General features: G+C 46.1%; 1 protein-coding gene across 4 annotated transcripts in view; it reads left to right on the top strand.

Moving 5' to 3' along the window:
- The window catches only part of LOC118641444 (protein CLEC16A), a 164926-nt gene extending 152104 nt beyond the window's left edge, over window positions 1–12822 (top strand). Inside the window, exons 19-21 of one of the 4 annotated variants that reach the window (XM_036278690.1) lie at window positions 8193–8344; window positions 10561–10765; window positions 12457–12822. In XM_036278690.1, the coding sequence (XP_036134583.1) occupies window positions 8193–8344; window positions 10561–10765; window positions 12457–12701 (602 nt within the window). In that variant the 3' untranslated portion in view covers window positions 12702–12822. The other 3 variants (XM_036278691.1, XM_036278692.1, XM_036278693.1) reach the window with 3 other exon arrangements.
- Window positions 12823–13296: the final 474 nt, after the last annotated feature.

Genomic DNA, 13296 nt, shown 5'->3' with positions numbered 1-13296 from the left:
AAAGATAAAGACTTCAATTCTAAATGTGTGTGGAGCCACCAATGCCAAGAATTAAATTATGGTATTGGCACCCATATTTTATTATGAAGGGATCATTTAAATACAGCAAAAGTCAATCAGCCCCAGTTATTGCTCAGTAATGAGCTGCTCTGTCAGAAGGAGCTGTGGAGGAAGGCGGCAGCCCAGGAGCTGAGAGGACAGCTGGTTGAGAAGTCCTTTGCCCCTAAACGGGAGGACCAGGAGTCATCAGCATCCCTCCAGCCAATGACAGATACTTCTTCTGCACCTGCCACTGCCCAGGCCCCCTTCTGGGGTTACAGCAGTGAAGGAGACAGGGCAGGGTAATGCCTTCTGGGGGCTTGCATTAGAGAGCAGGCCTCAACCAGGAAGCAGGGAGTGAATGGGATCATTGGAGACCACTGGCATTGGGGTGCAGTGGGGGCTAAGGTGGGTACACATGGCGGAGAGTAAGTGTGTGGGTGGGGCAGCCACAGATGGGGGGCAAGGGAGCTGTGTAACTCACTGTCCATAACCCCAAAGGAGTTCTAAGGAACAGCCAAAAGCCATGATTCATTTTCTCCTCTGTAGAGCCTTGCTGAGTCTCTAGAGCCTGCATTCAGAAAGCACGACTTCACCTCGAGCGGAAGGGTTCCTCTGACCAGAGAGTCATACCTCCAAAAGCAGTAACCACTGCAGATTAAGACCCTACAGCTTGTGTTTGTGAGGCCCAGCGGGCATTCCTTCGGGTATAGCCCCAGGCCTCTCTCAAATCCCAACAGTCCTGCAAGGGCTTAGGTTTTAGTGTTACATGTGAGGAACGTGAGACTCAGAGAGGGCGGTGTCTTGTCCAGGGTCACACAGTTATTGACAGCACAGCTGGGATTTGAACCCAGGTTTCCATAGCTCTAAAACCCATAATCCATGTGCCAGACCAGGTTGCTCTGGTTCTGCACTTCATGCTTCTTCCTTTTCTCCTCCTCTTTCCCAACATCTTAAACTTTGGTTGGGAAATAGCTACACTCCTTTTCCTTCATTCTAAGAAACACTGCAGGACCTTCTGCACTTCCGACATCGCCAGCCCTGAGTCATTTGTCCAGGCCCATCCTCCACGATGTGGTGTGCAGCCTCTTGGTGGTGCTGAAAGTATTTTAGATTTTAAGTGTGTCTGCATACAGCACTAAGTTACATTAAATTACAGTAAGCCACTGTTGAAATTCTCTATTTCTGAGTAACAAACTAACAACCCATCTTACAATAGAGTGACTTAAAACAACTATAGTCATTCATTTTGCTCACATATCTGTAATTTGTGTGGGATTCAGTGGGACTAGCTCCTTTTTGCTCCACATGGCATCTACTGGCGTGGCTCAGCTGGTGACTAGAGGATCAGTCAACTGGGAGCTGGCAGGTTGGGCTGGCTGTCAGCCTGGAGCCTTTGCTTTTCTTGGAGTGTTCCCTAGCTGCTTGAGCTTCTCACAGCATAGCGCATAGATTCCAAGAGCATTTTTATGACCCTGCCTTAGAAATCATAGCGGATCATGTCCACTGTACTTTGTTGGTTCAGGCAATCATGGAGGCCCACTTAGATTCAAGGAGAAAAGACAGAGACACCCCACCACCACCACCACCACCACTTGTTGATGGGAAGAGTGTCAAGGTTACACTGTAAGGAGAGTTTGTAGGGTGGGAGGTATTGCTGTGGCCATCCTTGGAAAGTATAATCTGTAAGAAAATTCATTCCAGTGCTCCTCTGGTCCTTTCTATTATGTTAAGGAGAAAGTTTCAGATTGGTACTAGCTTGGTTTACAACTTCCCTAGCTCTTGGGTCTCCCTTTTTGTCCAAACAGCAGTCTTTATGCTATAAGTTAATCACATTGTCTTCTTTTAATTCTGTTTTCATGGTCACCTTATTATAAGGACTTCTGGTTTTCCATCCATGGTATTGAAATGACTTTCCTTTTGAAATGTATTTTAATAAAACATTGTGAGTGCTTTCAAGAGAAAAATTAAGAGCAAGTTCTTTGCTGCTATAGATTTACTCTCACATGCATAGATAAGAATGTTCCATCAGCTGGGGAGCTGTTCTATCACTTCGTTATTCCTGTAGTGGGTAAAGGGATGACTCTGGAAAAGAGTGAGAAGGGTCTCTGTGTGCTGCTGTGTCTCCAAGACTCGGGGCTAAGTGACAAAGGCATAAATAATGTAGAAGAAGAGACATTCCACTGTTTGTGAAAGACAAGTGGAGAAAAATGTACATGTACATTCAGAAATGAATAGTGAATGGCAGACTTAACATCCACTGTAAAAAAATTTATATTGTTTTTTAGCCCAGCTGGTGTAGCTCAGTGGTTTGAGCATCATCCTATGGACTGAGAGGTCCCAGTTTGATTCCTGGTCAGGGCATATGCCCAGGTTGTGGGCTCGATCCCCAGTAGGGGGCGTGCAGGAGACAGCCAATCAGTGTTTCTCTCTCTTTCTCCCTTCCTATCTCTCTAAAAAATAAATAAAAACAACCCTGGCCGGTTTGGCTCAACAGTTGGAGAGTCCCGAGTTCAGCTCCCGCTAGGCCCTAGCGGCTAGTGGCACATACCAAGAAAAGAAAAAATAATAAAATAAATAAATAAAAACATATTTTTAAAAATTCATACCTTTTTTGCCCTGGCCAGTTTGGTTCAGTGGTTAGAGTGTCGGCCCGCGGATCAGATAGTCCCGGGTTCAGTTCCCACTAAGGGCACATACCTTGGTTGCAGTTTGTCCCCGGCCCTGGTCAGGGTCCTGCAGGAGGCATTCAGTCAGTGTGTCTCTTTCACATCGATGTTTCTCTCTTTCTCTCCCTCCCACTCTGTCTGAAAATAAATGGAAAAATACCCTTGGGTGAGATTGATATGCTTAATATTTTCAAATAAAATAAAATGGCAAATCTCCCTTTTCAGATAAATGAAACAAAGGCAGTGCCTAGGAGTAAGGGGGACATGTCACCTCTCTCTGGACTGAGTATTTGCTGTGAGGCACACTGTACCGTTGTGGTCCTGGGATGTGGTGGAAACATCTGTCATCTCACCTGCTCTGCCCTTAGAGTGCCTAGACAGAGACTTGGTCTACATGGTGTTTTGTGGTCCCTACTCTCAGCATCCCTGCCAGCCCTGAGCCCCTTAGGGAGGGCCAAGCCTCTTTTTTTTTCTTCTTTTAATCCTCACCCAAGGATACTTTTTCCATTTATCCTTAGATAGAGAGGGGGAGAAAGAGAGAAACATCAATGTGAGAGAGACACATCGATTGGTTGCCTCTCCCGCATGACTCCGACCAGGGCTGGGAACTGAACCGCAATCGAGATATGTGCCCTTGACTGGAATCCAACCTATGACTCTTTGGTCTGAAGGCCAATGCTCCAGCCACTGAACCAAACCAGCCAGGGCCCAAGCCTCACTTTTTGAGGTCTGGTTTTCTAGTACAGCACCTGAACTGGGTGCCAGAGTTCTTCGGCTCACGTACCTGGCCAGCTGGGAAACGTGTATACCTGTGTACCAAGAGGTGCTGTGGGAGAGCCCTTGGCTTGCCATTGCCCTTTCGAGATGATTGTCACCACCTTGGGGATCAGGCAGAGCCAGCTGGTCAACAGCATGGCCTGCTGCTGCTTTCCCCCTGGCTGGGCCCCACGGGGACCTGAAGCCCTCTGTGTCTGAGTATGGAGAGAGATGAACTTTTCTCTTTATTTAATCTTAAATACACAAGTGACATACCTCTTTTTCCTTTAAAGAATCAGAACATTACATAATAACTAAAATAACCTTGACCCTGCACCCCAAATCCCACCTTCCCTACCCCAACAGATATCACTGTGCACCCACCAGACATTTCCTTACATCTTTTTTTTCACATCCACATACTTGAACCCATAGAAAATAGTTTCATTTGTGTGGTTTAACTTTACACGAATTGTATTACACTGCATGTGCCATGCTACAAATTGCTTTTTCCACTCAGTGGTATGTTCTTGAAATACCTAGAGATCTAACTCGTTCCTTCTTGTTGCCCTGTGGCTTTGCACTGAATGAATGTACACATTTTTTTTTTAAAGACTTTTCTCTGTTACTGGACATTACAGACCCAAATCCTGCCATCAACATCCTTGTTTGTGTCTCTTGGCCCACAAGTGTGTTTCTCTTGGGAACTTACCAATCGCAGGGTCATATGGTGTGAAACTTTCAGTTTTAATAAATAATGCTAATTTGCCCTTCAAAGTGGCTGTGTTAATTGATTCTCCTACTAGCGGTGTTTGAGAATCTGTTTTTTTTTTTCCTCACCAATACTTGATGTCATCAGACATTTTTGTTTTTGCCAATCTGCTGGGTAAAAGATGGTATCTTGTTTGCATGTTTCCTGATTTCTCACGAGGTGAGCACCTTTGTGTGTGTGGAGTAGCTGTCCCCGTCCGCTTGTCTGTGCAGGGCCTGTGGGAGCCCTCTCATTACCTGCTTTACTCATCTTTGGCCTCTTAGAGATGGTTTGCATATATTTCCCCTGGTCTGGTATACATGAAGTTATAAAGTCATTTGTTATACATGAGTTAAAATTTAATTTTGAAGGAGTTAGTTTATCAATCTTATATATATTTGAAATGCTTTTCCTCCCGTAAGATCATATGGATATTCTCCTATGTTGTCTTCTGATACTTTTCTGCAATTTTCTTTTTAACAAAGTCCTAGGTCTTGCTCCTTTGGAAATGAAGTTGGTGGGAGAAGGACCTAGGAGAGTCAGATGGGCAGTGAGATTTGGGCAGTGCCAGTGTGTGGATGACCTGTCACCTACACTGGCCTCCCCTGGCCACAGGCCACTCCAGAGAGGCAGGCAGGGAGGTCCATGAGGCCGCCACGCACCCTGCATAGCTGCCTGCCTTCAAGTCCTCCCATGTGCCTGTGTCCCTCCGGGTACCTCAGCCCCCAGCAGGGCTCCCCCGGCTGAAAGTGACAGCAGCTCTCTTCTGGGCCCTCCTCCACCTAAGACACCATGACCATCCGAAGGTGACCAGACAGCCCTGTCCCCAGGACAGTAGCCGAGGGCCAGTGTGGTGAGGGAGTTCCCTAAAATGACACCCAAGAGAACCACAAACGAGTCCCCCAACCAGCATCCTCTTCATCTTCTGACAGATGTTCTTCTCTTTAATCCTCAGAAGCCACTGTGCTTCTCCTTAACTGCCCTACAGGTTCTGAAAAGCCAGGCTCCCTTCCTCTCCGAGCGCTCCTGTCTCATGGTGGCAGTTGCTTTTAGTTTTCTTATGAAATCTCTCACAGGGCTTTGATGCCTCAATTACATTGCTGAAAGTTGTTCCGCTTTGGGGTTTAGTTCTTCCTTTTTTTGTTCTTTGTGGCAGAGGTGGTAGGTCTTTTTTCCCCTGAAGCCCCTGAGGCTGCTGGGCTTTATGAGGGGGTTGCCTGCTGACAAACCCCACTGTCATCCACACGCCCCACTGATACCAACACCTCTGGCTGGCTCTGCCTGCTGCCCCAGGGTGCACCCTTTGTGAATGTCGGAAGAAAGAAGGCAGAGTTGGTCTGTTCAGAGGGGGAGGTACGGGGCGGGGAGGGGGGGAGAAAGAGAAAGGACATAAAGGAAAGGAAAAGCACCCTCTGTTTATTTAGTTTTATTTTCGACTTTTAAAAAAGTAAAAGATTCTCATTGAGGAACATATCTGAAGTATTAAGTAAAGGAAACAAACTCTGTCTACCACAAAGAAGATGTTTATAAGAATGAAAATGATGACTTACATTTCTGATAAGTCTGGATGTTTTCCAGTGTGGAACTAGAAATTCTGGATAAAGTAATTTTTGGAAATCTTTTACAACACTTGGCTGGACTGTTGGGAAAGGGAAGAAGATTCTTGCCCTCGATAGTAAGAAAGTGCAATCCAGAGAGTTAAGCCTGTCTGGTGCTGGTGTTTGCCATGGGAGCATCTGACTACCCTAGGTGGTCAGATGTTGGGAAAAACAGACAGAAACACGAGGCCTGTAAAAACAGAGAAGATGGGTTGGAAAACATCCATCTTCATGAGTCCAGATTCCCAGATGATTATGCCCTCAGAGGGTTAAACTGAAGTGTGCGTAGGGGGGTGCATGAGAGAGAGAGAGGAGAAATTTATTGTCCCTTAGATCTAAATGAAAAGTAAAAGAGGGGGGTTGCCTTGGCGAATACCTGAGCCCAAGTTTGTTATCACGTGTTTGGGACCAGAATTTATACCATCTGTGTTACCTCCACTGCCCCACCACCAATAAATGTGAGCTGAATATCAGGTTACAGTGCTCCTGATAGAGCTTATTGGGGTGGTGGGAGTCTTCTACAGCTGGGATGTAGTTTTACACAACTGTAAATTTACTAAAATACAAACTGTACACTTAAAAATGGGTGAATTTTATGATATAAAATTTTACCTCAAAGCTGTTGGTAAAAAAAACCACCCACCAGTCTTCTAATCAGAGACTTCTTTAAAGATTTTAGTATATTTCTCTGCACTTGTTATTTCTTTCTCTTTTTTATCTTTATTGATTTTAGAGAGAGAAAAAAGGAGAGGGAGAGAGAGAGAGGAACATCAATAAGAGAGAACATCGATTGGCCACCATCTGCATACCCCCTACTGGGGATCGGGCCAACAACCTGGGCATGTGCCCTGAGCAGAAATTGAATCGGTGACCTCTTGGTACATGAGTCGACACTCAACCACTGAGCCACACTGGCCGGGTTGCACTTATATTTCTTTTTTTTGTTTTATCCTCACCCGAGGACATTTTTGCATTTATCCTCAGATAGAGCAGGAGGGAGAGAGGGGGGAAGAGAGAGAAACATCAACACGGGAGAGACACATCAAGTAGCTGCCACCTACACGACCCCAACCAGAGCCGGGGACAAACCGCAACTGAGGTGCGGGCCCTTAGCAGGAAGTGAGCCTGGGACTCTCTGGTCCTCAGGCCTACACTCTAACCACTGAGCCAAACCAGCCAGGGCAACACTTATATTTCTTTGTAGGGATTTTTTTAAAAACATATTTTTAGTGTCTTTTCCAGTGTCACTGCAATTATTTGTAAATAGGATTTTTTAATTTGAGTTTTTAATATGTATTTCAAATGTACACCTTGAATGCTTTCTCATTTTAAAATAATTTCAAGCAAAACAGTTATATGGTGAGCAAAAATTAAAGTTGTTTCATTGATATTTTCCCTCCCCCCACCGACCACACACACACTCCTACTCCCAGTTCTCACTTCCCTCCCAATAGATAACCACTGTTCACAGTTTGGTTAAACATAATTTTTAAATGGTGTATAATTTTCCATGTGATGGGAAAAAGTCAAACTCAAAATGTTCCCCTATTCAGGGGCATTTAGGTTGTTTCCTGGTTTGGCTATTTCTTTTAAGACATGTAGCAGAGAATTCCATTGGAGGGAACTCAAAGCATGCTGTAGACTTAATGGTCCTGGTGATTTCCTTGTCATCAGATAGGCACTAAATTAGACATCAAATTTGGAAGTGACTTTCATGTAAAAAAAGGAACCCAGCGTGCACTGAGGACCCCAATCTAAATGTTTTACCTGTTTGTTCTCATTTAATACACCAAACATCTCATGAAAGGGGACATCGTTTCCATCTTCCAGATGGAAAACCGTGTTCAGAGGGGCCTAGCGCTTCCCCGGGATCACACACCGTCTAGTGCAGAGTTCAGCTCTACGTTGCCAGACACCACCTTAAGGTCTTGGTAGTTCTGTAACCAAGCAGAAGACTCTTCCTTTGCTGTCTTCACTTAATTCAGGCCAACACCAGGTCACAGTATAAACCTCCAGTGGTCTGCAAGGAAGCGCTGAAATGTTACTGAGATTCTCAGTTTTTAGCTACAGTTTGAGCGCCTAATGTATAGTAAACATTGCACTAATGCTCTGTATACTTTATATCGGGCCTCACAGATAGTGCTTTGAGAGGAATGGACATCATCCTCATTGTTCAAATGAGGAATCTGAAGCCCGGAGAGGTAAAGAAAGTTGCCCAGTGTGACTCAGAGGAGGGACTCAGACCCAGGTGTGTGTGATTCCAAGCCTGGGCTCTGACTACTGAGCTCTGCTGCCCAGCAGAACATGAGTCAGCTCGATGTCTTCATCAGGTTGGGAAGCCAGGCTCCACCTCATTCTGCTCTGTCTCTCTCCTCCCAGACAACAGCGACCTGATCGCGTGCACGGTGATCACCAAGGATGGTGGCATGGTCCAGCGATTCCTGGCTGTCGATATTTACCAGATGAGTTTGGTGGAACCTGATGTGTCCAGGCTTGGCTGGGGAGTGGTCAAGTTCGCAGGCCTCCTGCAGGTACGACGGCAAGAACTCCAGAAGGTCTTCTCCGGTGACTATAAACACACACAAGTATCATCTTTACAGTTAATTTCTCATGACACAAGGGCCACATGAACAGATTATCATTGAAAAAATAAAAATATCTCACAGATCCGGGTCAGGTCCTCGTTGACCCAAACCCAGTTCTTACACTCCCCTCCTCCCATTATCAGCAGTCCTTCCAGATATGGTTCTCTGCCAACTACATATATAAATGTAACTACCTGTACTGCTTTTAAAAATTGTGTACATATACTTGAGAAGGGAGTACGTGTATGTATTTTTACAGTGTCACATTGAACGTAGTCCAGACTTTGCATTTTTCACTCAACATACACCTTGGAGAACTGACATGTTAGTATATGCAGACTTACTGGTGTTCTTTTCGTTGCTGCCTAATGATACCAAGGCATAGTTAGCCAGTGCCTTACAGCTGTTCTAGATTTTTACCTCTACAAACAGTGATGTCGTGAACAGAATTGACCTTACTTCCTTGTGCATGTGGACAGGGGTTTCCCTAGGCAGATCCCAAGAAGTTGGGGTATGCCTGTTGTCAGTGTTCATACACGCTGCCAAATTCTTGTCTGAAATGATTGCTGCTGCTGGCAGTGTGCAAAAGTTCCTTTGTTCCCACCCCTCTCCAGCAGAGCTGGGCTCAAAGTTGCCAAAAGCCAAGTCATGACTTGGGTGTTCTCCATGTTTGTCTCTGTGAGAGTTAACTAATGCCAGCTGGTTCATTGATGCAGCATAGAACTAAAAGAGTTGAAAACCGCCTTCTAGCTCCCAGCTCCATCAGACCCCAGCCCCTGAATGTCCAGGGCACTCTTACAGGCCTGAGACTTGCCCTGCTCTGAGGCGGTCCGTGTCCTTGCCGAGCAGGCCTGCTTGCTGGCAAGGCTGGCAAGGCCTTGCTCGGGCCGACCCACATCCGCCTCTCCACAATGTGACCTGCTGGCAGCGTGCCGCTCTCCAAGAGAACCACCCACTCGTTTAAAGCTGCTGTTGCAACCTTTTCCCCAACCTCCTCTTTTTCAAGATCTTTCCATTTAAAGAATGTCTTTTACCAAGGGTGATGTGAGAAAGGACTATATGAAGAATCTTTTATTTATAAAAAGACTTCCATGTAAGTGGTTGTCCATTAGGTGACTTAGTGCTTCTTATTTATCTAAGCTTATGATCAATTTCCTTTACAATTTAGTGTTAGGAAAGTGTTTTTCTTCCTCGAAGGATTAATACATGTCCTCCATCAGACAATGAAAGCCACATAAACCTTTTCTTTTGGTCATCTTCCAATAGCCACTATTTGTCAAACCGTTACTGTGTGCCAAACTCTCCGTTTTAAATATGTAATACCTCATCTAATCCCCACTGCAACATCTCCACGCAGGTATTATTTCCAAAGAGCCCGTGCCAGATGGAATGCCTCTGAACAGCAGCCATCTTAATAAGCCTTTTCCAGCACTTTTCCCGCCTCCTGTAGCATGCCTGACGTTCATGTCTATCTCCTGTCTCAGGCTTTTATCTTAAATTACCTCACACCGTTGCAGGAAGCAAATTCTTTACATGAATCCATTCTGAGGTGGTTTTAGATTGGATTTAGTCTTAATTACACTTGTTATATGTGAGTTCCTTTTCCAACTTTCAAAAATAGTTTTCTTCAAATGCCTCCCTTCTCTTTCTTGGAGTTAGCTTTTGCCTTTAGGAACCAGAAATGCTTCAGAGACATACAGATGGGTGCTAATGACTCCCCCTTCTTAAGAGAAACAAGGGAGAAATTGGTTCATAGATGTGTCAATCTATCTACTATCATGCCGGGTGGCATAAAAACTTGGGGTTGTTATCACTGGCTTCTCAGAAGCAAGAATGTTGGAGTTTGACTGCTGGGTTTCCCACGGCCCCTTGAAGAGGCTGATGCAAGGCCTCTTGTGGATGGTACCATCACTACCACCAGCATCGCTCCTTCTGAACGCTCTATGCTTCCCACGCTGTCTGCTCCTGCTATGCCTGTTCTGGTCTGTGTCCATCCTTGACTGTCTTAGACTTGGGTGGCTGATGGTCTCCTCAGAGCAAAAGCAAAGTCAAAATTTGGGTTGGGGGGCCTCTTGTGAATGACACATGGATCCCACGGCTTCTGAGCAGTCGCCCCCCTCCTTAACCTAACAAGCCATTTTCTTTCACCTCCGCCCCTACAGGACATGCAGGTGACTGGTGTGGAAGATGACAGCCGTGCCCTGAATATCACCATCCACAAGCCTGCGTCCAGTCCCCACTCCAAGCCCTTCCCCATCCTCCAGGCCACCTTTGTCTTCTCGGACCACATCCGCTGCATCATTGCCAAGCAGCGCCTGGCCAAGGGCCGCATTCAGGCAAGGCGCATGAAGATGCAGAGGATAGCTGGTGAGTGGTTGGTCCCGGCGCAGTGTCCTCTGAGCCCTCGGGGGCAGAAGCAGCCATAGGGCTGCCATCGTGTTTCTCACATTGACCTTGAGAACCCCTATAACTCCTCCAGTAAAGAATACATATGGTTTGGGAATTAATTGTGTTTTGGTGAAAGAAGGAGAATCTGCTCAGTATTTCCCACTTCTTATGTACTTGATTTCTAGAGAGTTTCTAGGGCTTTGTGGAAGAGGAGGAGAGCTCTCCCGACCAGGGAAGAGGCCATGAACAGGCAGGCATCAGTGTGGGACAACTGTTCTCACTTCTGCACACGGATATTCTCCAGCTAACATTTACAAAATGCTTCCACATTTGTGTACTGCCTTTGATTCTTAAAATAATCCTTGAGATCAGTAGGGCATGTTCTGCCCACTTTATAGAAGAACAAACTGAGGCTCAGTGACTTGCCCCACGTCACACAGGCAGCTAGTTAGAAGAACCCAAATGCAGAACTTCCTACTCTAACACCCACCTCTTCCCAGCTCTCATGAGAGTTCGCCTTGCTTGGTGAGAGAGCCAGGACCCAGCCTGAAATCAGAAGTTGTACATTTCACAGGGATTGTGGAGAATTTGGGAGGATGCCCACTCCTGCCCAGTGTCGGGAAGTCCCCAGCTTTCTTAGAAGTAAAGGCACTGAGATGAGGGTGTTCCAGTCATCAGGGCGGAAGGCATAGCATTTTCCTTGGGGAAAAGGCATCCTATCAACTACCAAAAGTGTCAAGTTTTTCTGAAGACACCAGCGCCTTTTGGTCCAGTGCTGATGTTCTTTCTGGTGTGGTCTCTAGGAGGCTTCCCAGCCCACTGGGGAGGAAGAGACCTTTCTTAACTAAAAATAAAGATGCGGAGGGCAGGGTTTCTGGATGCTGTGGACTGTTCTTTCTGCACATGCCTTGTTGATTTGTGCAGGCCTGCATCCCAGAGAGTCCTCATCTTACTTCTCACTTAGCCGAAACTTGGCCTGCAAATCATTACAGAAGCATTTATAATGTGCAAAGTGACTTAAATCATTCAGTCCTTTCCTTGAAGATTTATTTTCAGAGGGTTTTTTTTTTTTTTTTTTTAATGTAAAGCAGTTTCTCACAGCTGCCACGGAGGCTAAATATTTCATTTGAAAATTGAGAATTATGCCATAAAGTGGCTCTGAGAACTAACGCCTTGGGTATTTCTTCAATTGATTTTTAAAAGCCCCTTCAAATTGCTATATCATAAGATTTGTTTATGGACGGGAGGAAGCAGTTGTGACAGATAAACACACACTCATAAATAGACACACATGTATCTTCTTCCCCACATGCACATATATGTGAACTTTCAGGGCAGAATTGGCCCCATTTGCCTTGGGGTCTGAGACTGGACCTCAGGCTAAGCCTCGGCCTTGTACGTGTGGAAGCAAGAAGCTCAGGGGGAATCTGGTCCTATGTCCATTTTCGAATCCCTCACCAGGTACATGCTATGTTTTGAGGCTCAGGCAGGACCTATGGTGTCACACTGCTTTCCCTGGCTTAAGGCTGCCAGTTACTTGCTTGGCATCGCCCAAGGGCTGTGCCTTGCAGGGCCTTGGCCACTTTAGCTACAACTGCCCCACCCAAAGTCTCATCACCTACATTCTTGTCCCACGCCCGAAGCATGACCATAGGTTTGTTTGAACATAGCCCTCTTGGACCTTCCGATCCAGCCAACTACTGAAGTCCTTGGATTTGGACTCGGCTCCTCCTCTTCCTCCCAGCACCTGCCTTTCCGATTCTACGACCAGAGCCGCCGAGGCAGCAGTGACCCCACAGTGCAGCGATCTGTGTTCGCGTCCGTGGACAAGGTGCCAGGTGAGCCGGCCCCACCCTGCGCCGCTGCCTGTCCCCCTCCCACGGGTTCCAGGGCTTCCCCCACCAAGCCAGTGTAAGCTGCTTCTCCCTTCTCAGAAATCCAGCCAGTTGGGAGCACCAGATAAATTTCTTAGAATTTATCAAAGTATAGCACAAGGTTAAACACAAGCCACAGAAAGAAATTTTGGCTTTCTCTTTGGTGTTCTTCTGCCTGGCTTTGGTTTTCCAGAGATTTGTTGGGGATATAGAAGGACTTCTCAGAATTAAGAAAGATGTTTCTTGGAAATGCTTAGATGATTAGTAATGAGGTTGTGGGAGAGTAATTTCCTTCTCCATGTAGGATGACTAGAAAGAGATTGTGTGTGGTTCCTGCTACAACCCTCTAAAGAAGTGAGACTTCAGAGAAGGCCCGGCTGCTGCCCCCAAGGAGGCTGCTGGTGTCTCCTATCTGGCAGCCTCTCTAACCACTTTCACCGAAGCTCCTTTCTAACCCCTCCTTCCCTCTCCCAAAAAGGAAACATGAATAGAAAGTTCGAGTTTGCCTTGGAAGAGCAAAAAGAACTGCTCCAGAAGGGCAGGCTCTCCCCTTCCTATTCTGACACTTCTGATTTAAGTAAATCCAAATGCACCCCTACCCCCCGAAAGAGAATTTTGCTCTTCATTGCAAAACTT

Source organism: Molossus molossus, unplaced genomic scaffold, assembly GCF_014108415.1.
Source record: "Molossus molossus isolate mMolMol1 unplaced genomic scaffold, mMolMol1.p scaffold_m16_p_3, whole genome shotgun sequence".
In the NCBI taxonomy this organism is placed as follows: domain Eukaryota; kingdom Metazoa; phylum Chordata; class Mammalia; order Chiroptera; family Molossidae; genus Molossus; species Molossus molossus.
Note: the sequence above shows the minus strand (reverse complement) of the source record. Positions and strands in the feature narration are given on the sequence as shown.